The 23,958-nt window shown below is 40.2% G+C and overlaps 1 protein-coding gene across 5 annotated transcripts in view; it reads left to right on the forward strand.

Annotated features, from left to right (window-relative positions):
* The window catches only part of SATB2 (SATB homeobox 2), a 128,603-nt gene that overhangs the window by 5,207 nt on the left and 99,438 nt on the right, over positions 1 to 23,958 (forward strand). For all 5 annotated transcript variants that reach the window (XM_027725718.2, XM_027725720.2, XM_039378851.1 and 2 more), the window contains one exon: positions 15,929 to 16,105. In XM_027725718.2, coding sequence (XP_027581519.2) covers positions 15,929 to 16,105 — 177 coding nt within the window. The remainder of the gene's footprint in view (positions 1 to 15,928; positions 16,106 to 23,958) is intronic.

Raw genomic sequence — 23,958 nt, forward strand, 5'->3', positions numbered from 1 at the left:
GTAGAACCAAAATACAGCCAAGGGAGCATGTTCAAATTTGGAGCAGGAAATGATTGCAAAACATTTTCTGGTTAAATTAGTTTGACGCAGTCTGATAGTAATATATTCTTATTCATTTAACTGTTAAAAACTGTGATTCAATTTACAGAATATTAATGAGGGGAAAGCTTTCAGGCAATTCAAACCAAAGTGTATGATTGGGTTGTTAATCAGTAGCTGTGGTTGCTGTGCTTGTACAAAGTCAGATGTACCAGAAATGTGGATGCAGTGACTCTTCGGAGCGCTGCTACTAATTGCTGTAAGCCCCCTGAAGTTGTGATATATCATGGTCGTGTGTGCTTAGGTGGAGTCAGAAATCAGTTTTAATATATCTCTGGAGTGACAGAAACACCGACTGAGAATGGCTAAAGAGCTGTTTGTCAAAATCCATTCTGCATATTTCTGCAAAAATATCGTAGGGTTCGTGCTACCTTTTATGTTTTTTACAAGGATTTAAAGTACTTTACTAGAGAGAAAATCCACTTCTGTGCCAACAGAAGAGTACAGCTTGATCAAATTTGCTCCTCTGTTCTAAATGGTTAGTTGACATTGAGCTCTAAATGGCACCCTGAACAGAGTAAGGAAGCATGTTTCTCTTGTCCTTAGGAACTGAGTGAAGTGAAAGGTTAAGTTTTAGATTCCTGCCCAGATCCTAGATGAAGAATATCTTCCTGCTGCCTGAAAGAAGTACGTAGCTATTTGAAAGAATTAAGCGCACTGGGATACGGAAGCTTGAAAGCCGCAAATCCTTGTTAGTTCAGGAACCAGCAGTGTGTGTATACATTTTGTTTTATCCGTGGCAGAATAGTTGGAAAACGTTGCTTTGTATTTTGATATGGTTCAGTAGAGATTAGGAAGAAATGCGAAATCTTGGATTTTACATGTTTCTGATACATAATGATGAAGAGACCTCTAATTTAATAGGAACAACAAGAGAAGCAAGATGGTGATTTTTTTTCAGGAATGATAGTTAAAAATGAATTTCTGTTTTTTTTGCTGATTTCCATCCCTCTCTCCCTTTTCCAATCAGATCATGTCATGTAAATAGAATAAACAGAGCAGTCACTCCTGAAGGGTCATGCAGTGTATCAGCTGTATTTTTTGCTGAGGTAGAAAAATAGTCTTTCTTTATGTGTTTTCAGTACTTGGTCTGTTATTAAAATAAAGACACAGTTGGTTAAAATATGTGCAATTGAACATATGCATTAAACAGAATATAGGGTATCCACCCATTCAGTGACCTAGACATAATTTGATGTTTAGAGTAATTTTGGAACTCTTAAGTTGCATCTGCAGAAAGCCACTGACAATTTTGAATTCAAGATTTAAGATTAGTGGTAGTAAACCTTTTTTTTTGCTCTGCAACAGTTCCTAAATGTTTCAAGTCATCTCCCCACTTCCTCCCCGCCCCACACCCATGGCCATGTTAGTTAACTGCATGCTGTTATTCTTATCATGAACCAAAGGAAAGGAAAAGAAACCAACATCTTTGAAATAGTCCATGTTAATTCTCTGTTTCTCCCTCCCTTTATAAGTTGAGTCCTACCTTTTCTTAGTTTCACTGGTATAGAACATAGTATATTTATTGTCATTTATTGATAGGGCAATCCTTTGAAAACTCCTGCTAAGGTGAGTTTGTCAGTTGCTCCCCAGAATTATTCTTATGCCTAAAGAAGATGACAAAATCATATTAAAAACTATAAAGATGCCAATCAGGAAACATATTCTCAAGAAATTAAATAGCGACGTATTTCCCACTCAGAATTTAAATGAAGAATTCGGACATTGAAGGAAGACAAACAGTATTAGACTTTCATTGTTATGAATAAACATGTAAAGGTGAAGTTTGAAGACTCCTTTCCCAAATAATTAATTTTGTGGAGTCTTTGTGTTCTATTTAAATACTTTTACTGAGCTGAATATTTTATCTAGATTTAAAAGTAGAAAAAATCTGGCATAATGTAATTGTTATGAGGTCATCATTTCAACAGACAGCTACGTTATATTGAAACTTTCTAGTTTGTAGCATAGACATTCAGATGATATAATTTACTTTAAAATTTCTTTAAAAGTATTTGAATTTAGTACTCTTGATGGAGATGCTAGCCTAAATATTTATTTTTGCAGTTACTTTCTATTACTGCTGTTTTCTTTAAAGCTGTCTGTTTGGAATGGGGAGAAAAAGGGTCACAACAGTCATTTGGAGCTTAAGAAAAATACTTGAACCGGTACGATTTTTGTCACTCCCATTGACACAGAACATGGTAATACAATATGGCATCTATGATGTTGTAAAATGAAGAGAGTTATTGCAGTCATGTATTTATATTTACCAAACATCTGTGTGACCTGTTTAGGAAAATTCTTATTTCTGTGGTTGAGCAGTCCCCAACCTGCTTTTAGATCTTATTTTTAAACTTTTCAAAATAACTGAAAATCTGTAAAACTTGAGAAGACTTTCTTTTGAATCCCAAATTGGAAGGCATAGCTAAGTTAGGCCTTTAATTACTGCCCCTCATAATTTAGTTAAATTAGTAACTACTGCTGTGTTTTTAGGATTAAAGGCCCAGTTTTTCAAGGTATAAAGTATTACCAAGTCCCTTTGAATTGATATGCTGGGGATTTGTTCAAGATAACCTGTGCTTGATTCAGGCTCTGTAACTACTGAACAAGTGTGCTCTCCTTTTGAAGCTCAAAGTGGTTTTGAAACAAGCCCGCTGTGTTGAACAGGGAACCGATGCCCTCTCTAGCTTTGGAAAAAAAATTGCCTTGTTGTAATTGGTTCCTACTGTACGAAATGTCCTGGGTCAGATGCACTGGTCCCCACGGTGGCATGTGTCACTAATGCAGATGTAAGAAATACTCACGGCAGACAAAAGGCAGCTGAGTGATAGCTTTTGAGAAATGTTTTCTAGCCTCTAGCCATACTAAAAAAAAAATTGCCCTCCAACAAGCTTTGTACTTGTTGCAGAATGTTCCGCGGCAGCTTCTCTGCTGCGGGGCTCCACACAAATGAGTTTACATTGATTAGTGGTATGGAAGACAGAAAATATGCTCTGCCGTTTAATTTGGGGGCAGTTGTTAGCCCGTCTAGCTGAGGCTCTCGTGGCCATTCACGAGTGTTGGCTCCTTTAATGTGTGGTGCGTTTGCAGCCATCAAGTCATGTTGTCAATATTGCCACAGTTGTGTAGTTAGGAATTTTTTTTTTAATCCAGAGTTCATGTGCTTCATACGAAAAGCATGTACTGCAGCTGTTGAGTGTACTTTGTCCCCGTATTCGTTTGCATTGATCCAGATATTGGTAAGGGGAAAAATATTTCATATTTCCAGTGCTATTTCCATTATTTTAGAGAACTTTTAAAAAAACTTGAAATGGTATTTTTAGTTGTTTTTTTTTTCTTTTTAAACATATGTAGTAGCTCTGCTGGTATCCCCTGGAGATTTACAAATAGACAAGATGTTGGCATTTGTCTACTAGCAATTTAAGGTTGCTGACATTGAGAAACCCTTATAAAAATATTTCAGAGGTGGGGGGGATTGTTTGTTTGGTTAGTTTTTGTTTTGCTTTGGTTTTTTTTAAAGTGTAAGTCTTAGTCTGGTTTTTAAAGATGTGAACGCCGATTTTGCTAGTATCTGAGGACTTACATAAAACCTCCTTTCAGGAGGCACTTCTACTTGCAATAAAGCTACACAAATAATTTACAGATTGATTAAAAAATGAACCCTGCATTGCTGTTATCCTAAACTGGATGCTAGGGCAGAAATACTGCCTGAACTCAAGATATATTTTAAATTTCCTATCAAATGATTATTGGTGTTTCATGCAGCAATGTTAGGAAAAAGAGAAGATTGTCACTATTTGTAGAAGCTGTATGAAGGGAACAGAAAGAATTTGAAGAAAAGAGACAGGTAGCTCTAGATAAGAGTTTAAGCATATGACTTGTGTTCTAAATAGAAAATTATCTGGCTAATAGTAAAAACGTTCAGGCATTTTGCTCTAACTGATGTCCTTGTATCAGAGGGACATGCAATATTAAAAAATTTGAGCACAACGGTACCTTGTTAATAGCAACGTCAGCAAGGTAAAGAAGCTAAGAAAAAGCTTAATAAAAATAATCCATCAGACTATATTTTATATGAAGCTGCAGCATATTTTGAGATAACCATTTTCAGAGTGCAGTAGAAATGTCTCCCACTTAAATATGCTCCCTCCTTATTTGTTCCCCAAAGACACACAGAGATGAAAAGGCACGCTATTGACAGCAAATCTTTTCAAAGATACTAAATCTGGCAAGAAATGTTGCAAGGGGAGTTTCTTATATCAGAAGCATGATTTGTATTGCTGCATATAGCCACAAGGTTACTTTTTCTCTTTCTCAGTTGTATCATTCTATTTGTATAATGTTGAGAAGCGACTGGATTAGTCTGTCTTGTGTATCACCAATACCACTTCATTCTTGAGAAGTTGCTGACACTGTCAGCGTTTGGACAGAAACTTCAAATAAGTGAGGAAACTCACATATAGAAGTATTTACCATTCTGGTAATCTAAACTCACAAAGAGTATTTTGTCATAAATTTAACTGACAGGCATATATTGGAAATGAAGCATGTCATTTTCAAAACTATAACCAGACTATTTTTTGAGAGTAATATATATTCATATTTTGAGCATATTTTAGTTTATATGCATTTCCATTATTTATATATTAAAATTAGATGTGCACAATTTCCAGCCTTATTATTTTGAATGGTTATTAAGAAATGTAGTTATAAAATATGAGTTATACAATACTTTGGAGTAAAAGGTGATTTTCATAATGTCTTTTCCCAACTTACAAATAACTTCTTTGCCATAACGCAAACATGTTAGCAGAGCAACATGATAGATGTGTCTTTAAGTATCGTAGTAAAAGAAAATGGCTTGTATTCTGAAGCTGTGGGTAGTTTATGTTGTTTTGGACCCATTTCCCAAGCAGTGATCGAAAACAGATTACAATAACAATTATACAGTCAGAAGATGCAATATCCATTTCTGTTTTAATTGAGTGAAAGAATAATAAAAACATCATTAAGAAAAATGAGGTGGACCTGTCATACACTCTACCAATTTTTAGACTTAGAGAAAATGCAGAGTAACAGAAGTATGGTTTCTTTTTTATTTTCCTTTTTTTTTAAGTAGAGTTTGTTGCTCAAGCTAGAAGTCTGGGTAGTAGATTTCATACAGGCTCCTATGAGCAAGTATGCAGTAAGTAGGTGTATTGCTTGACAGTTAGGCATTATCTGAGTATCTGGATCTGGCATAGTGATGAATGTATTGAGCCTTCCTGATTACATAAATATGATCACAGTGTCGTACTGACCTGCCATTTAGATGAGCTTGGAGAATGTCATGGACAGGTAGAAAGCAGTAAAAATTACTTCTTTGTCTTTCAAAATAAAAAGCTGTACTACTTTATAATGGTTTTCTCTTGTTTGTTTGTTTTGTGGGTTGAGGGGGGAGTTGGTGGGGTTTTTTTCATATTGTTTTTACCTCTCTCTTTTTTCATATTGTTTTTGTGGACATGAATGCCCCTGAGAGTACTTGGTCTCTTAGGCCATTGCCACCTGGGACCGGCTCTTCTATGGTCCTTTAGTTACCTCACCACCTCAGCCTTCAGACTAAAACCCAACAGGCAGAAAGGCCCCTTGCTGGGTGACCGTGCACCTTTGTGCCTCTGGCAGAGGGGTTTGACTGTGGCTGAAGGCCTGAGACTGAGGGATCCTGACTCTCCATTTTCTCTGAAGGCGAGTCCTAGAGCTGTTGAGCAGACATGTCCTTTCTGCTGTACCATACATGGAAAGAGTTATCCTCTCTACAGTAGCCTTGGCTCTAGCCTTGTATCATACAGGTTTATAAATCAACATTTGGAATGGCATCCGAAAGTGAACTAGGAGCCAGTTCAACCTTTGGAGTGCAGATGTAATCTGCTTTCTTTGGCTAACACCTCTCGGTGAGCACATGCATTTGCACTAACAGAAGTATCTGATTCTCCGCTGTACCTCTCTGTGCTTAATAATGTAGCAATTCAGCTTGTTGAGCCCCAAAAGCATGGGTTGCTGACTGAATCCATACACAGTATGTCAGCCTCTAGGTAGGTCTTTTCCACCCTTGCCTGAAAATATCACTAACTGGATGAATTGTACTGGGCACACCTGAGGAGGAGAATGTACCTGTTAACTCTTGTTCCTTGACCTCATGACCTGTTTGATAAAGATCTGGTAGTTATTAAAAACTGTTAGATTAATGTGACCTTCTGGCTGATAAAAGTAAATATTCCTAAAAGAGCAGTATTCAAACCCATAGTTGTCAAATGTGTGATCTCATCTTTGTGAAATGTAGACTGTTCCCCCTGCAACTCTTGGTCTTCCGTTCTTGAAAAAGAAAGAAAACAAGAGAATGCCACTCAGAAGTTGCCCTCTCTCCGCAGGGCAAAGATTGGAGTTGTAAGTGTGGGTGGTTGTAAGTGTGGGTTGTAAGTTGGGGTGTGAAAGATTGGAGTTGTAATTAAAGGCCAAGCCCCAGATGCTGGTTCCTGACCTGGAATGGGCAGTAGGTGCAGGCTGGCTGAAGACTCTGTGTTGTTGCCTGGTGAAAAGGGAGGCACAGGGGGAAGTTGGCTGCTTTCTAGAGAACAGAATGGTGGAGCGGCTTCTGCTCTTTCTTGATGGTGACTATCACCTCTGTTGAATTTCCTGTTGAAGATCTGATGAAGATTTCTGTGGTCTCCTTCTACCAGAAAAATACCGTCTAGTAATGATATTGCTGCAGCAGTAACCTTACCCTTGCTGAAAGTGCAGCAGGATGAATAACTCCGTCAGTAACCATGAGTTTGATGGTATTTATTCAGAGAGAGAGTTTAATGAGGCTCATCCTCTTGCATGTGTACTTGTGACTTTTGCCCATAACCAGTTCTGCCATATCTGTTGAAATTGTCACTTAGAAATGAGGTTTTATAATGCTGCCAGTATCTATTAGACACGAGGGAAGGAGGCAGTGATTACAGCAGTTGCAGATCGATTCAGCTCGTCCCCCTGCTGGAGCCTGCAGTTGGGTTTGAAGGCAGAGGTGTAGGTGCAGTAGTTACATTAGATTCTCTGTCAGACAATTATCTGGTAACATGAAGGAGGGGTGATACAATTTCTTCTTGGTGGGGGATAGTTCACAGAGGGTTGGACGTGAAGGAGAAAAGAACTTGCTGGTGGGTCCCAGTGGAGACCCCAAAATAGACCCGAGTGCAGTATGCAGCACTTTTTCAGAAATAAAACCTCAAACCAGCTACGAAAGCTTTTCTGTTGCATTCCAGGGGATTTACCCCATTACCAGCAGACTAGTTAATACAACCTTCATTAAAATGCTTTTGCTAGAAGATGTTTTTTTGCTTTAAAAATTACATAGTATGGTGGCATCTGCTAGCACCACCAAATTTAAGGGCTTATTAACGGTTCCAGTTTTCAGTGTTTAAAAATGTCAGTCATTAAAATTAATTTTGGGTGGAACTTGGCATAGAGAGTCTTAGCCCCTTAGGCGAATTTTGCTATGTTGTCAAGAGAAAAACAACAGAAAGTAGTCCCCCAAACTGAAAACCCCTCACAAACCCTAAACTCATTTTTAACTTACAGAAACCAAAACCTAAAACTTTATGGGAAACTAATGACTGAAGATGAATTTTTTTTTTTTTTTTTAAAGTGAGTTTGATTTAGAAGTGTTTACTCCACTGGTTTTGTGTGAAATGAGTATATTTTCCATGAGTTCATATTATGATGTATGGCTGTGGGGTATTTTTTCTTCTTTTTTAACTGGGAAACAAGTTGAAAAAACTGAGCCGTTTTATTTAGGAAAAGCGTAACTACAGTGTCTTCACCTCTGCCTTTTGATGTTGGACTTGATGATTTTAAGGTTTTTTTCCAATCTAACTGATTCTATGATTCTGTTCTATGTGTTGGAAGGCCTGTGTGTGGTTCTGGTGGAGTGTGTGGCACTGGTGGTACCCCACAGGCATTCAGGCATGCTGGGGGGTGCTGGCTGGCTCCGGGGAGCTGAGCTGTTTGTGCTGCCTTCTGACTCAGCCTCCCTCAAAACCGTGTTTTGAGGTCTGGCTTATCATCGCTCTCATGTTTCGCTCACTTAGGTGGAGAGGTGGAAGTGCTTTGTTGTGCTGTTTAATTCCTCCAGCCTCCTGGCTGCCCATCCGTGGCTGTCCCTGGGCTAACCCCAGTGGGGCTGCTCTCGTTCTTGCCCTTTGAACCCAACCAGTGCCACAGATTTGAAGGTTGGGTTGAGTTAGTGCAACTAGTTTAGTAAGGGGGGTTACTTACCAGAAGCAGCTGATCCACTTGAACTAACAAAAGGCCTCATCTCCCATGAGTAACATTTCTGTCCCAGGCACGCAGCAGGAGAGGCTGTGCTAGAGGTAAATGCTTTGTATCCTTCTCTTTCTCATGCTCTGAATACGGCTTTTCTTTTATTTTGTCTTTTGAGAAACTCAAGTATTATCAAATCAAGTTATGAGTTTCATAATATGTTTCTGTGGTGGGATAGTGGCCTGAAATATTTTGTGTTAAACAAGTAAGGCTGTTATTTCAGCTAGGAGAAGGGTTGTCTGGCTAGTTAAGCTGTCAGAAACAGGGGACATCTGCAGAGACAGTAGTGACTTATTTATAAGACTTCCTGAGATTTGGGATAGCTGTGATGGCTGGGAGACGGAAGCCACAGAAAGGTCTGGAAGCTGAAGAAGGATGTAAATAATATCTTGTGGTTTGCATTCGCCATTGGCTAAAATATATTATGTAGAAATGCATTTCCTGCCTGCAGATTTATTGAATATGTAAAGCCAGAAAAAATAACTGAGGACAAGGAGAAAGATATTGTCCTTAGTTTTACTTCCTCTGGCCCTCCTAAGAAGAAAAATTCTACAATGTAATGTTATTTAACGTGATTTTGTTTCTTTGGCAAACATTGTATTAAAATCATCTGTGGACTGAGCTTTTCTTTACCAAATTGCATCCTGGAACAAATTATTTGCAGCGGGCTTATAAACCCATGAAGAGTAGGAGTTTAACAGCATCGCGTTACCGGTTATATGCAAAATCAGATATCTCTCATTTTGTCTGGAACACACTGGAGAGCAGAGGATTAGCAGAAAGTTTTGAAACAAAACCTTTTGCTGTAAGGAGATATTTGGCGCTTTTGTTTCGCATAGGATTGTACAGTTGCAAAGATCCTGATACGATCTCCTGTATGTGACAGAGATTTCCTGCTGGCCGCCTGTCAGTGTGTGCACACAGCTTTCTTCACGTGGTTCCGAGTGGTTAGTGACAAACAACTGCAAAGTCATTCCTCCAGTCCCCATTAAAAAAGATTTACAGTGAGAGAATTCTCAGCCTCATAATGAGACTGTTGTAAGCTGGTGCTTGATGCATAAAAGGCTGAAACACAGTCCATTTACCCAAACCAAGCATTTATTGTAAATAAGTTAAGTGCCAACAGCTTATATTCTGTCCGATTTAATTATATTCATAATTTATGGGGTAACTTGAAAGTGAGCCTTAATGGACATTCCTAACACTTGCTGAAATGTGTGAGCTCTGTCTTTTCCACCTCATCACTGAATTGCACCGGCACGGGCTGAACCCGGGATCTACTTCAAGCCGGATCCTTCCTGAGTGTGAATGCGTGTGGCACTGTGGAAATGGTACGGTTGTGCCTGTTCAGCCTGTCTCCTGCATCTGCAGCCCTCAGCTGGACTCTGCAGGATTTTCTGGGGAAGATCTCACATCACCACCAGCTACAGCTACGCTGTGATTTAAGTAAAAGTGGTGGTGAGACCAGAACAACCCCCTTTTTTTCCAATACTATTTGATGCCTTTCCTCAGAAAAAAACCCAACCAACTGAACAAAAAAACTCATTTTAGAATGCAGTTGATCTTTTCCAATTATGAATTTATCTTCTCTTGTTACATGTGATCTCAAAGATCTTTTCCAACTACAATGATTCTGTGATTCAATGTTTGTTCAGCTAGTTGAGTCTTGAATAGAAAACTCCTGGTTATTAGCATGAGCACTAGGTTTTAACTTCTGATCACTTCAGTATTTGCAGTTTACACCGTTCTGAAGTGACACACTGAAGCTTTAAAGCTTCCCTTTTAATTTCCTTTCCTTTTTTTTTTTTTTTTTTTTTTTTTTTTTTTTTTTTTTTTTTTTTTTTTTTTTTTTTTTTTTTTTTTTTTTTTTAACTTGGTGGTAGTGTTAAGTTTTTCAGAAAGGAAATTATGGATTTATGTTGCACTAGGATGCAGGATGGCGTCTCTGCTGCAGAAATTCAGGTATTTCTGTAACTGAAAGCTCTCAAACTTAATTGGTTTCTGCCTTTTCAATTAGAGCTGTAGTATGTGAAAAGGAGAACTGGCAAACCTCTCCTGTGCCTCATGGATGCCGATTCCTGCCTTTTAAAGCAGTTTTCTCAGTTTAGGTTCATTTTTCGAATTTGTTTAAAAGAAAGGGAAAGACAGTTAAATACCAGACTGGTTTATGTAAGGTCAGCTCTATTGCAATGCAAAGAGAAATAAATAAGTGGGCTGCTTTCCCTTCGCTGCCTTTGCTGGATAAAGGTCTCTCTCCTAAAGAAAAAAACAGAAGCAGGTTTAGGAAATGCTTGTAGTGTGATTCCTTCCTGTGGTTACTGCCAGTTGTGAAAGCATGCTTTATTGTTAAATATATGGGATCTTTATCTAGATAATTTCCTCAAGACAATCCATGCTTTGCTATTTGGGCTTCCTTGTCTCTGTCACAGGGTAAGGGTCTGATCTTAGAAGTCCAGCTGAAGTTGCTTGTAATTCAGTGTTTTGAGATGTGCATGGGAATAAATATTTGTGAATTCTGCTCTTGCTGTTGTCTAGATTTCTTCTTTTTTCTTTTCTCTTCTCTTCTCTGTATTGGGAAGACCAGCTTAGAGAACGGCCCATGTTACAATCTCTGTTAGGGAAAATGTTTTCTGCATACCCTAATGAAGAGTTTTCAGTAGTTTATGAATTTTAAAGAAGATGTCCTGTTTTCTGAATGACAAGCCATAGAAATTTGCTTTGTCTTCATGGGAGATTACTCTGTGTGTGTGTGTCTGTGTTCTGTTTAAAAAAAAAAAAAACCAAAACAACAAAAACCCAGCCAACAAACAAAATCTAAAAATCCAAAGCACAACAGCAACAACAAAAACTTTATTTTCCACTTTCTTCATTTGATAAAAATCTCTCCACTGTAGAATGATTTCCTTTGGGTTTGACACCACCATTTGATCTCAGTTTTTAATAATTTTGGTGGGTTTTACTCCCAGAAGAAAACATGCTTGTGCTGTGAAGTATTCCCACTAGAAAGCTGGGAAGTCTTAAAACCTCCTGTTACTCAGGGCAAAGAACTGGCTTCTTTATTAATTCCCTGCTAGACAACCCCTGTACAGTAAATCTTACTGTAACACCATGCTGTTGAAATTAATCAAACTGATGTTTGGAAATTGTTCAAATTATATTAAATTAAATAACACCTAGATGGGCCTCAAAACTGTGCTGATGGAAAGAGATTTTAATCTAAAAAGACAAATTTTATTGGTGTCTCTTCTTGTTGGTTGATCTTAATTTTATACTTATTAGGACATGCAAGCACTGCTCTCTGTTTAATGCCTGGAGAGGAGGGTGGCTGAAAGAGCAACCTGCTCCTCAGCTTTCTGTGTCCTTTTCTTCTTTGTTGTGATTGCCAAGTCTATGATGGTTATGTGGAAGTGGACAATACATAGAAGTTTAGTGCCAATAATATCACATTTATTACTTGTTTAAAGCATGTACTACACAAAGTATGATTTGCAAATGAACAAAAGAAACAGTGCAGGACTTCTTAATATTTGTTCTCTCTCATCCTTCTAGTTGGTCATTAGAAATTCGCAACTTTTACTTGGAAGTCTTAAAAATGAAAATGTTTTCCAGGGAGCTGTATGACTGCAGTTTGATAATACTTTTAACCGGCTTTAAGGTTGTTTTTGGAAAAATGAATGCTTTATGCAGCAGAGTCTCCCAGGTTTTCACTTCTTGAATGAAATATCTGTTTCTCTTTCCTTCATTTTAAAGAATTGATTGCTCCCCAGTGAAATAAAACTATAGATTAAAATGGGCAAGGAGGAGAAAATGTGTATTTGGACGCTGGTCTCTGATACATATTTAATTTCTTCTTGTTTTCTCTGACCCTTAGAAGAGTATCAGCAAAAAAATGCAACTGTGTTTACAAAGACTTTTCTGTACATTGCAGCTTTTCCATGAAAGCAGCAGTGGAGCTTAAATTTCATCTCTGATTTGTTTTAAATATATATGTTATATAAATGTACTGGTCACTACTAACCATTCTGATCTTCTGGGTAATAGTGGGAACAGTTTTTCAGGGGTTTCTTTCATGGATTATATGTAATTCTTACTGTGTATGGATGTCCTTATAAAAACCTTTATGTAGGTCTTAGTTTACGCTCCCCTGACATTTTATGCAGATGCCATCTATATGGGGTCAAAGCTCTGTGAGAAGTATGAAAGAGCTGCTTCTAAGTCAGTTAAGTGAATCAAAATCAAGGAGAAAAAGTCTTTTTTATGATTTGAGATTGCTGTTAATGTTTTGTGTGCATACCAACGTTGTGTTCATCCTTTAAGGAAACAAACTGTTTCCTTTTTTAGCCCTCAGATTACCCCCGTTTTTCTCCGTGTGTGAAAATCCATGCCGTGTGTCATCCACCATGAGCTGTGCAGCATCACTCACTGCAGCATCTTTGTGGAGCTGGGAGAGCGAGTGCACAGAGTTTCAGTGCCGAGGGAACCTCAGCCCTTTCCGTGCATGTGCATGGGCAAGAGAGCATGACAGGAGCTCTGGCTGATCGGTCGTTAGGGAAAGAGCTGAGGAGTTTCAGGATTTATGAGTAAGGCTGGCTTGCACTGCAGTAACGCTGCATGTGAGACTTCATTATGGATGCTCGGTCTCCTGCTCTCTGAGTATTGCTCTAGGTTCTTCAACTGGAATGACAGCGAGCAATGACTAACTTGTATAGCTCTTCTCTAAGGGCCCTGTAGTGAGCTGGAGGTGTAACATATGCATGTAGGAGTGAGGCATGGCGTGTATCAGTGTGTAAAGAGCATGTTGGCCTCTGACTGCAGGTATTTTTCCTTCTGATTCCAACATACTGAAAGTATGTTAATTTATTTTCAGATAACGTCAGGTAACCGAGAAGCTTGGGGTAAAAAATCCATTGGAGATATGACAGTTTAACTCTCCAATGCAAAATAGAGGGCAAAGCGGTTGAAACTTCCTTGGAGTAATATTTACTTGGAAATAGGTTGGATTACTGTTGTTTTTTACTAAAATAAAATTGGTATTAAGATTCCAGATGCCCTAGTGAGAGGCATGAGAATGGGTTAGCAATGACAGATGTGGTAACCTGCCCTTTGCTCTCTGCTTTTAAGATACTAATAGCAGTTTATCATCAGTTACACTGGGTCACTGAGTCCCTGAGTTCAGAGATTTTTTTTTCATAAGCTGTTTCTGTAGCAGGGTCCCTGCAAGCACGGACAGCAGGATGGGGCAGGAAAATCATCATGGGCAGGGGTCCTGAGGGTCCTTTGTGCCATCCATAAAGTGATATCGTGAATGGCATCACTTCTAGCTTTTGAGATCCTGTTTGTACTCAGACAGCAAGGGACGAGAGCGGAGAACAGGTGCAACTTCTGTGCTGAAAAGGAGAGACTGTTGTTTGACAAGGAAAGCATCCAGCAGGAGGATAAAAAACACTATGGCCTCCCTCTCATCAGTTTGCTTCATCACTTTTCCTGTCTTGCCAAATTGTAATTTACACAACTGATATTACAGCCTCAGCATTTGGCCAATTATCCTAATCTTTTGCCAAGACATTAATAGCCCCATCAAAAGTGCTGTGACAGCCTGTATGTTCGACAGGACTGGAAGTTTGTCACTTAAAGAGACTTAGTTTCGTTTTAGCTAGTTAAATGGTTTATGAACAAATAGAATTCAAGTTTTAACCTTTGATAGGAAGAGAAATTTTGTTACTGATTTCAGTGGAACGTGATCAGCCATGTGCTGTCTTTTCAGGAAAGCACCTGGAGATATTTTTCACTGAGACTTTTTTTAGCACGGTGTGTTAGAATTTGGCTGCTTGAACTTGCAAAATGCATCAATTTAACCCAGAATCAAGCAGTGAAGAGGGAGCAGTATCTGTGTGATGCTGTAACCTTCTTGCAAATTACTTCAGGATGTGTTTCAAAACAAATAACTAAAACACATCAACTGGATATCGTAGCCTGTAACTCCTGTTGTGGGCCTCTCACAAAGTGAGAATTGTGTATCTAAAATATCTTTTAAAGTAATTTAGTCTCTGGAAATTCAAGACAAGGAGTATTTAATTCCCTTAGCAGTTGTTGGTGTGACTGTATTTATTTCAGGGCAGGATGACTCCTCTGAAGGGATATGTAACTATTGGTTTGTAGATACTGATGCTACAGATAGTAGAATATCTCGAAGATATTTAATGGACTTCATGCAGGAGACCTGAAATGTGGCTTTCTCTTCTTTTTCCCTTAAAGAAATACCTGGTCCAAGAATGCAGTGATTTGTGTCTGGTCTTTCATAAACATATAGAGATATCTTTTTTTGTAGTTATTTTCTACTGGAAGTGGGTATGTTTCATTCTGAAAAATAAGATTTAGAGGAGAGCTTTCTGGTGGTATTATGAGCCTTGGGCGACACATCTGGAAAACTGCTATAGGCTGAGGTTGGTCTCTGCCCCAGTATTTCCTAGTTTATCTAGGGACTAAGAAGTTGTAACCGATTAATAAATTTCTGTGACTGCAGGTAATGGTTTTTCCTTTGGCACCCTGACTACAGCCAGGCCTGTAGCAGGTGATGGAAATGGTTGTGCAGTTCTGTAGGTTTTCTGTCTGTTCCCTCTTCCCTCTGTGCATGCACGGTAGGGTTGTTCCCTGCAAATTGGCATGTTTCTCTACTGCCTGTTGTATTGAATCCCTTTAAGTTTGTGCCCCACGATTTATTGCCATAGATGACTTGATCCTGTAACCACAAAAGTAAATTTACAATAAACCAGAACAAAATTAAATCCAGACCACCCCCTGAGTTTTCCACTTCTGTGGTTCCTCCTCATCCTTGATGCTCTTTCGAAGAGAGCCGTTCTCACTCTCTTCATGCATGCAGCAAGAGGACAACCACGGGTCTCTCCAGGTCTGTGTAACCATCAGCTGCCAACACAAGGTTATAATTTTCAGCAAAATAAGTGGAAGAATATTTTCCATGTACAGTGAGAAGACTGGCCATGGTCTAAAAATGCACATAGACCTTAGTGTCCCCCAAGGGGACCTGCCTCTGCTGATTCCTCCATGCGTTCGCTGTGTAGAGAGAAGCAGAAGTGGCATTTGTGTGTTGGGTTTTTGTATGGCTGAAAGTGGAGAAGCTCTGACCTGAAAGAATAGAGACATCCATGGAACTGTAGAAAACTTCTGCTATGTTGAAAAAATCTTATTAGGAAATCGTGTTCATCCTAATGCTGACTCTGATTCTGTTCCTGAACTGTATTCTCTTGAGCTTTTAGTGTGGTTTTTAAATGAGTCAAGTGATGAGACTTCAGTATTTCCCTTGGAAAGAAAACAAAAGCTATTCCACAGGGAAGAAAGGCAGATTTCCACTTATGATGAGCCTTCTAGGAGGTGTTTTAATTTACAGCTTTAATCAGAGATGTATGACACACTTCTTGTTCCTCTCTTATTGATGCTTTGTTGTTTTTGGGGTTTTTTTCCCATCCAGGTTTGATGATTCCCGTCTTTTGTGTGGTGGAGCACTCGGACGCCTCTCTTGAATACGATAATCGAGAAGAGCATGCTGAGTTCGTTCTGGTTCGCAAAGATGTGCTCTTTAGCCAGCTGGTGGAGACAGCGCTCCTGGCTCTGGGGTATTCCCACAGTTCTGCAGCTCAGGCACAAGGTATTCAGTAAAGTTCTTTTCCCCCCTTCTCTGCACTGCAGAAGACAGCACCTGAGGTTGTTCAATGTAAGGAGAAAGCAAGAAAATTAGTGGCAAATCTTGGAAGTGGTTATATCAGTGTGTTAATTGTTTAATCTTAAACTAGGTGTACAACAAGCCCTTCCTTGTTAACCTGCCTAGAAAGCACTAGGTAGATCTTGCTGAAGCGTGCAATATGGTCACAATGATCAGTCAGCATATTCATGACACACTTGTTCTGTACCACAAGGCAGGTCGCTGCTCCCAGGAAGTCAGCCCAGAAGAACTGGGTAGAACCTGTAGGTGTACAGCTAGATGGTATCTAGTCTTCTTCTTTGTCGCAGGGCTATTTTGAACAGAGTATTGTAGCCTTTCATTTTTTAAATTATACATTGTAGAGAATGGTTACATATATATACATGCTTTCTTTATGGCAAATAGTTGTAGGGCTAAATGTGCAGGCTAATTTCTCTTTTTTCACTTACCTACTATATTGCTACAAAGCTCTGTGTAAAGCTCTACAGTTCCTTCCACTTAGAGATGATTCTCTGTTAGCAGCAAAATCCTAAAATAAACAAAGCTTTCCTTCCCTACCCAAAATATCAGCTTGAAGAAAAACAAACTGAAAATCCTAATCTTGAGGGAGATGGGCAGGAGGTGGTGGGCTGGGAGAAATCTTTCCAGAATGAACCTTGCATTTCAAGAGGCTTTTTTATACTAAACAGGTTATTTCAGTGCTTATTCTTTTGGATGAGAAGCCTTTAGGTTTGTTTCATCTCCATATCACCAATAAAACCTGTGCACATTTAGAGTAGTTTAATAGCAACTTTGCCTGGGGATTTGGATTTTGTCTGTTGGTTTTAGTTATTTTGTATAGCTGGGTATTTGAATGTGGGAACAGAGGGAACATTGGTGGTGTTGAATCCAGGAGTTCCAGGCAGTGGTTAATAGCATGGACTCCTTGTACAAACTTCTTTCCAAACGGGGTGATAGTGATTCATTTCCTCTGTCAGACTCTGCTCTGTGAGAGAGGCTCAGGTTCTTTATACAGGCAAAGCTCATGAACATGTGTTTATTTACATAATATGGTAATAAAAGCTCTGCAAGAAGGTAGTTGTTTTGGGTTTTAATATTAAATGTTTCGTGTCATCTTAGGAACTCTTTTTTTTCTGAATGTAAAAGGTCAACGTATCCCACTGTTTCCATCCTGGTGAGCCAGCTTTCTGTTTGACAGCACTATCCATCTCAGTTAACACAGTTGCTCAACATGTTGCGAGCTAACATGTGGAACATGCTGCATTAGGTGGCCAAAATTTGATTCTTGGCACTTACGGAGGGGAATGGGCATTGCAGAAAACCTGCTCCACGGAGGCATGCCATGCAGTGCAGTGATCCACACTGGCTCAGCATCTCACTGGGGGGAACCTTGCTTTTGCAGCATCTCTCTGTTGTGAGAATAGTGAGGAGGAGAGACAGATTGACTCACGAAGGAAATTAGTCACTGTGCAGGGAGGAAATGGCCACTGCGTTTTTGAACTACAGGCTTTGACAACGAGCAGGTTCAGCTACTGATCTCTCGCTTGACGTATTGCTCAAATAACTTGACTAGAAAATAAAATATCTAATTGTTGTAATTAGTCTAAAAGAAAATACTTCAATATTTTCATCTTTGAGGCAGCAATTACCTTCCACTAGACAATATCAGATGGCATATATGTATACATATATATATAAATGTCTTAAAGATCCATAGCTAACAAATCTCTTGGTCAGGTTATTTACCTTCACACGGAAGGACCAATCCACCAAAGTCTTTTAGACATCCTGAGCAAATACTGCTGGCCATGCTGATTTTATTATATGAAGCTGAAGTATACAGCATGTTCTGTAGCATCTTGCCTCTTTGCTAGCAGTCTGTAAGCTGAGAGATGAGGTACAGACAGAGACAGAGTGCCAATAGATTTCTGAGATTGTTTTGTTTAATTTGAAAATTAATAGAAAATTGGGTTCTAATCTGTTAACTAGAGTTGACAGAAGCATGCTGCTAAATTGCTGCTATAAGGACTTATTAAGGGAACACAATTTTCTGATATTAAAAACGGAAGAAAAATAAAGCTGTTTGCTTTATTCATTCTGGCTGTAGGAAGAAAAGTCTGCTTCTATTCTAGTGCTTGGGATTGATTTCCATTAGCAATACACATTAATAAACGGTCACTTAGTTCTTCTTCATGATCAGTTGAATTACAGGATCTGCATGAGAAGCTGAAGATCCTCAGGTGCATTTTTCAAAGCTTTGAGCAACATGCTGTGCAAAATGGTGACGTGAGTAGGTGTCCCCATGTCCTCCAGAGACAAAGTAAATGAGTTTATCAAAGCTTTGGTATTGTAAAAGCTGTAACATAGTATGTCGTAATTATCACCTTTTGGGTTGGGAAAGTGTTTCATTTCGCCCCCCTCTTCTTTTGGATGACTCTGAGAGGAGCAGCAATTGCATTTCATCTTGTGTGAAACAGCGTGCTTTCACCTGTTCTTTTTAGAACAGAGTCTTCCAGGCTGGGGGGAAAGAGGAGCTGTGGCAGTAGAGAGAACTGCTGTACAACTTCACGCTGCCTTTGCTGTGGTTCACCATGGCAGTCCTGCAGAGCTACCGAGGCTCGAGCAGGCGGTGCGTGCCCGGCGTGCAGGGCCCTGCCTCGCGATGCCTGGCTGCACGGCAGAGCCTGGCTGCTAGAAAGGGAACATGGCACGGAGTGGTAGGTGGCATGTTGCCTCCCTGAGAGGTCTGTGTGCCCAAAGGGGCACTGCCATGGGGCTGCTGGCCAGGGCTGCAGCCTGGAGCTGCAGAGTTCTCCAAGGAGGTGACGCTGTGTCTGAACATATGAGCTGTAATCTGCGCACACACAGCTGCCACCTGGCCTGAGCATCATGTACTGGCTTGTGGTCACTTGGCTGACCATGGATAATTTTTATTCCTGGTCATTAGGTAAATACATAAGCTTTAGCATAAACAATCTTGAGACAAATATGTATCACGAGGTTTACATGAAGGTGGCCTGTGCCTCACTGTAAGAAGCTCTTTATTCCCACACAGTTTGGCCAAGACACATTTATTCCACAAACAGCTGGTTGTGAATGTTTTTTGTTGATGGTGGTGGGAGCAGAGACTTTTCCAGCGAGTGCTGCCCTCGTGAAACTTCCCTTTTCTGACAGGAGCTGTGAAATATCTTGTGGAACAGCATGGGAATTTGTTAACAGCTTGGCACTGGGGTGTGAAAGTTGGTGGTGTGAATGGCAACAAAGGTTTAATAAACATTTATGTATTTTTCTTTCATCACTTGAGTCTACACCTGACAGTAGGGAACCTGCTACATGTGCCTTTCAGAGAGGAAAAGAGTCATGCTTTAAAGGGGCACCTGTTCTATATGTAGTTTATTAAAATTTCCATGCCTGGATGAAATTTTTTTTTTTTCCATGAGTGAGCTATTCTAACTGGTCTGTGCAAGAGAAGGGAACTCGTAGGAGGTACAGAGTGCTGAGTGCTAGGACAAAAGTAGTATGAAAGTAACCAAAATCTAGTGTACCCTGTGTACAGTCCTGCAGCTTTGGGACCTGCTGTGAAAGCTGATTCCCTCCTCAGTGCCGGGTGGAAGAAGGGCAGAGCTAGTTTGATGCTTTTAGTGTCTACTTTCTTAAAACCCACATGACAAAGAAAATAGTGTGCTTTCTTGTGGATACATGTTTTTTCTTTTGACCAGTTCCTTGTTAGCTGTTGTGAGTGTGTACACAGACTGGTATGCGTTGTCTGCAGAAGTTATCCAAGGTGAATGGACCGTTGAAATGTGGATTACCTTCCCCCAGGTCCTTCAGCTGGATGTGTTGGCAGGGCAGCGTGGGGTGCCTGCCCTGGCTGCTGCCTGGGGGCAGCTTTAGTGGGGTACTGACAAGATAGTTGCTTGGGTTAGTTGCTGTGTGTAGCCACAACAAGGAAAGGGGCCTAGAGGAGAGTGAAATGGTGCTCAGATGCCAAGTGGAGCAGAAGGAAGGAGAAAACAGCGAAGGGAAGTTAACACAGAGCAAGGGAAACATTAGATCTTTCCCATCCCTGCCACTGTAGAGATTGCCAAGCCAGGGTTCTTAAGCAATGTATTGCCTTGAGCAGAGCCATTGCAAGAGGCAGTGTCTGTTATTGTCACTGCTCCAAGGCAGCGTCTTGGAGGCCTCTCTTCATGTGCCCAGTTTCTTCTAGTGCTGCGTATGGACTACAGAGAGGGAAGACTTGTGGCTGCAAACAGCTGTGGGTCAGAGTGGAGGGCTGGAAGGAGAGGCTGGCAGCGGTTGGTGGGGAAGGTGTAGAAGAACAAGAAATGACAAAAGTTTAAGTATCTTGCCTTGCCATGTGGAATTGCGATAGTGCACAGGGACGAGAGTCATACTCTGTGGGGATTGTGGTTTAGTAAGCTCAGATCAGACAGCTCAGCCCCGTCAGCCTTGCATCACTGGAGTGGGAAAGAGGAGAATTTTGTTGCTGCTGGTCGGTGCCTGGCCAGAGTAGCTGAGGGGGTACCTCTGCCCAAATTTCATGACACCCAGAAATGTATCTCAGGACTAATGGTCCTACTTCAGCTACCTTGCTTGTGAAGCTCTGATATTGCTTGCAGTCAGGGGACAGCTTGGTTTTGGTGCTTCTGCAGAGCATTGTGTTCTGCAGCAGTGGTGGAGGTGTCCTTGCAGTGAGCTGCAGCAAGAGAGAAAGGTGGCTCTCCTGACTGTAGAGGAAGGAAACCAAAGCACAGACACATAAGAGCTTTGGATCCATAGTGCACATGGCTGGGGCAGGAAGCAACCCAGACTGCAAGTGTGTTCATTTTCTTCAAGGGCTTAAATATGTGAGCTCAGCCCAGCTCTCTGCTGTTAACTGGAGGCTCCTTGGACTTGTAGCCTGAGTTTTAGTGTTATTTCAAAGCATGGACCAGATCTGTGTGATATGATGCTGTTTAGCAAATCAGTCCGAACTCCAGGCTGCTGTGTGTAAGAATGCAGCAGCTGGAATGCTGGGCTCCACTCAGACTAGCCTTCGTGAGAGCAGCATGGCCATCTTGCCCCTTAGGGGATTATAACCATGTGTACAAATATTTGAAGGGTGTAAATACCGATGAGGGAATGGATTTGCCTAAGCTGGTACAAGAGGGTAGGGCTCTGGGACAACTGGAAGGACCTGAGCAGATGATTAGTAGGGAAAGATCCTGTGAAATATTCCCATCTGTGCTGTCTCTAGAACCACAATAGCTTCCAACTGAAGGTAAAGGCAGAACATACCAGCTGGGGGCTGTATTGAACACACACGCACAAGCTGGTTTTATATTTGTGTACAAGAAAGGTACAGTAAAAGTGTGGTGAAACCCTGCTGAACTGTGCTTGATGTATACAGTCACGTTTACTCTAGCTGGGAAGATCAGGTATGCTATTTTCAACTCAAGTGCAAGGTAGCAGTATGGAAAAAATGAGAGGAAACCTAAGATCAGGTTTTTCCTGTGAATAATATACAATAAATTACAAGGGTGCTATAATCTGGGTTCATCTGACCCCTCAGCCAAGTGCCAGTGTCATTTGTATGCCTGAGTCATGGCTCCCTTTTTATGTGATCAAAGGCCTCCTAGTAAGTATTATAGTGACTTTAATGAATAGGAGAGGCACTAGTAATATAATGATTTAAATAACAAGACAATGCAGCGATCAACAAGCTAAATGTTGGGTCACTTCCTGACTCTGTCACTCTTTGCTGCTACTTTTTTCATTTTCACAGAGGCAGTGTAGTGGTCTCACCTAACAGAGTTGTCAATCCACGTAAAGCTGCTGTATTTCTCTGTGTTCAAACTCCTTTGCCAGGAGTATTCTCAGCCTGCTAAACCAATGCCTCTTAAAACAAAACACCCCAAAACAAATGAAAGAAACTCACCCAGCCCTCTTCGCACCTCTTTTCAGCAGTTTGGTCTTACTCCATCTCTAATTAACATCTCCTTACCTTGAGTAATAATCCCCTTTATCCCCCTTGCTTCTACTGGGGACACTTTAAATGGGTAAATTAGACTTTCTTCTCGCGGGTACCATTGTAAATGGCCCAAATCAAATCATTTAACAGTAATAAGTGTGAGGGGTACGACTAAAACCGACATCTTACAGTAAACTCTGACATGCAATTCCATGACAACTTGTCTGGGATTGCTAAGCAGGCTGGATTTCTTGCAGCGATCCTCAGCCATCCAGATCAAAGTTCTCCTTGTAAAATCTGCTCCTTCTTGAACTGTTCGTTGCTTGAGTTGTATTCTTTGTCTTTCTCCCTCATGTTTCAAGAAAGAGGACTGAGTACTTCTCAAATATTTATTTCCCTCCCTGTTTACAGACATTTACCAGCAAATCACTGTTTTGTCTACCCTACAAAACTTCATGACAACTGTAAATGAAATTCAATTAACAGGAACCATGAGAGAAAGTCAGAATTTAATGAGAATATTGAAAACCTCTTCGTTCTTTGTGAGTGTGTACACACACACATTTCAGTGCATAATGGACACAGGGTTTGAAAGACACTGTTGTTAAAGGTTCAGCATCTCATGCCATTTCAATTAAAGCCCTAGAGTTCTCTTTAAGCGTTCCTTAGAACTCTTAAGAAATCTTACATAAAAAAATAAAAGAAGAAGCAGAGAATGAGGCTCCTTATATTTGTAGGGTTTGCTAAAATTAGTGTGGCTTTTTTTATGGCAAATGTGGCATGTAAAGAAATGTTAGAAAGTCATATTTATATATATATAAATTGAATATATTTTAAGTTTTACTTTGGTTTATATATATGAAATATATTTATAGTTTAGTATAGAAACACACATATTATACATATACATGCATACAAATATATATTTATATAAAAGTATATATATATGGAAACAAAATCTCAAAATTCAGTTAAGAGATTAATCTTTCACGTTATTTGTCATCCCAGTTCTCCATTTGTGCTGTTATTTTAAGTAGCCTCGTTAGCCCAACAACATGAACTCTAGCAAATACTTTATATTTTGATAAGCTCACTGTGAAAGTTCTTAACTTCTGACCAGTGGTCAGGAAGTGTCTCTTTCCTTATCTTCCTTGCCACCTCCCCGTGCTGGCGCGTAAAAGTTAGCATGTGGTATTGACGTTCTGATCCCAATATATTATTTACAGGATTCTTGTGATGGGAGAAAACCTACTACAAATAATAATCTATTTTTCTAGATGGCAAACATCTGGGTAGTATAAGTAAATGGGTAATTTATTAGTGTTTGAACAGCTTAAAGGAGGGTAAGTAAAGGTAGTCCCGAACAGCTCAGCACTTCTGACAGCCGCTTTCCGTCTCATTTGTGGTGTGTGACTGAGCACGGCTTGTAAGCAGGAGAGGAGGCAGAGGGGAAAGGGGGGAGCAGAGTGGACAGAGCAGGCTTTGGCTGTCCCAGTGAGGCACCTTGTTGTCCTTCCCTCTGTGAGACCCCACATACCTGCAATGGGACTTCGAAGTCAAGTGCTTTAAGGTGTTTTATGTTTTGGTGACAGCTCCGCGGGCTCCAATGAACTTGTTGCAGTGGCGTGTGTGTCATTTGCTTGTTCCTCGGTCATAATGGATCACACTCGGACTGTGCTATGGGTAGAAATCATTGAATCTTTTGTTCCCGTCTCCCTCTTTGTTGCTGAGCAGTATTGCTCAGGCTGTAACAGCAGATCTGTGCTTTAGTTTGATGAGGGCCACGTTCTTTAGTGCCGTCCATGCACTTTATGTCGCAGGCTGTGTGCAGAAAGGTAACACCGCA

This window comes from Pipra filicauda, unplaced genomic scaffold (genome assembly GCF_003945595.2).
Source record: "Pipra filicauda isolate LSUMZ 115617 unplaced genomic scaffold, ASM394559v2 scaffold149_size4050908_pilon, whole genome shotgun sequence".
Taxonomy (NCBI): Eukaryota; Metazoa; Chordata; class Aves; order Passeriformes; family Pipridae; genus Pipra; species Pipra filicauda.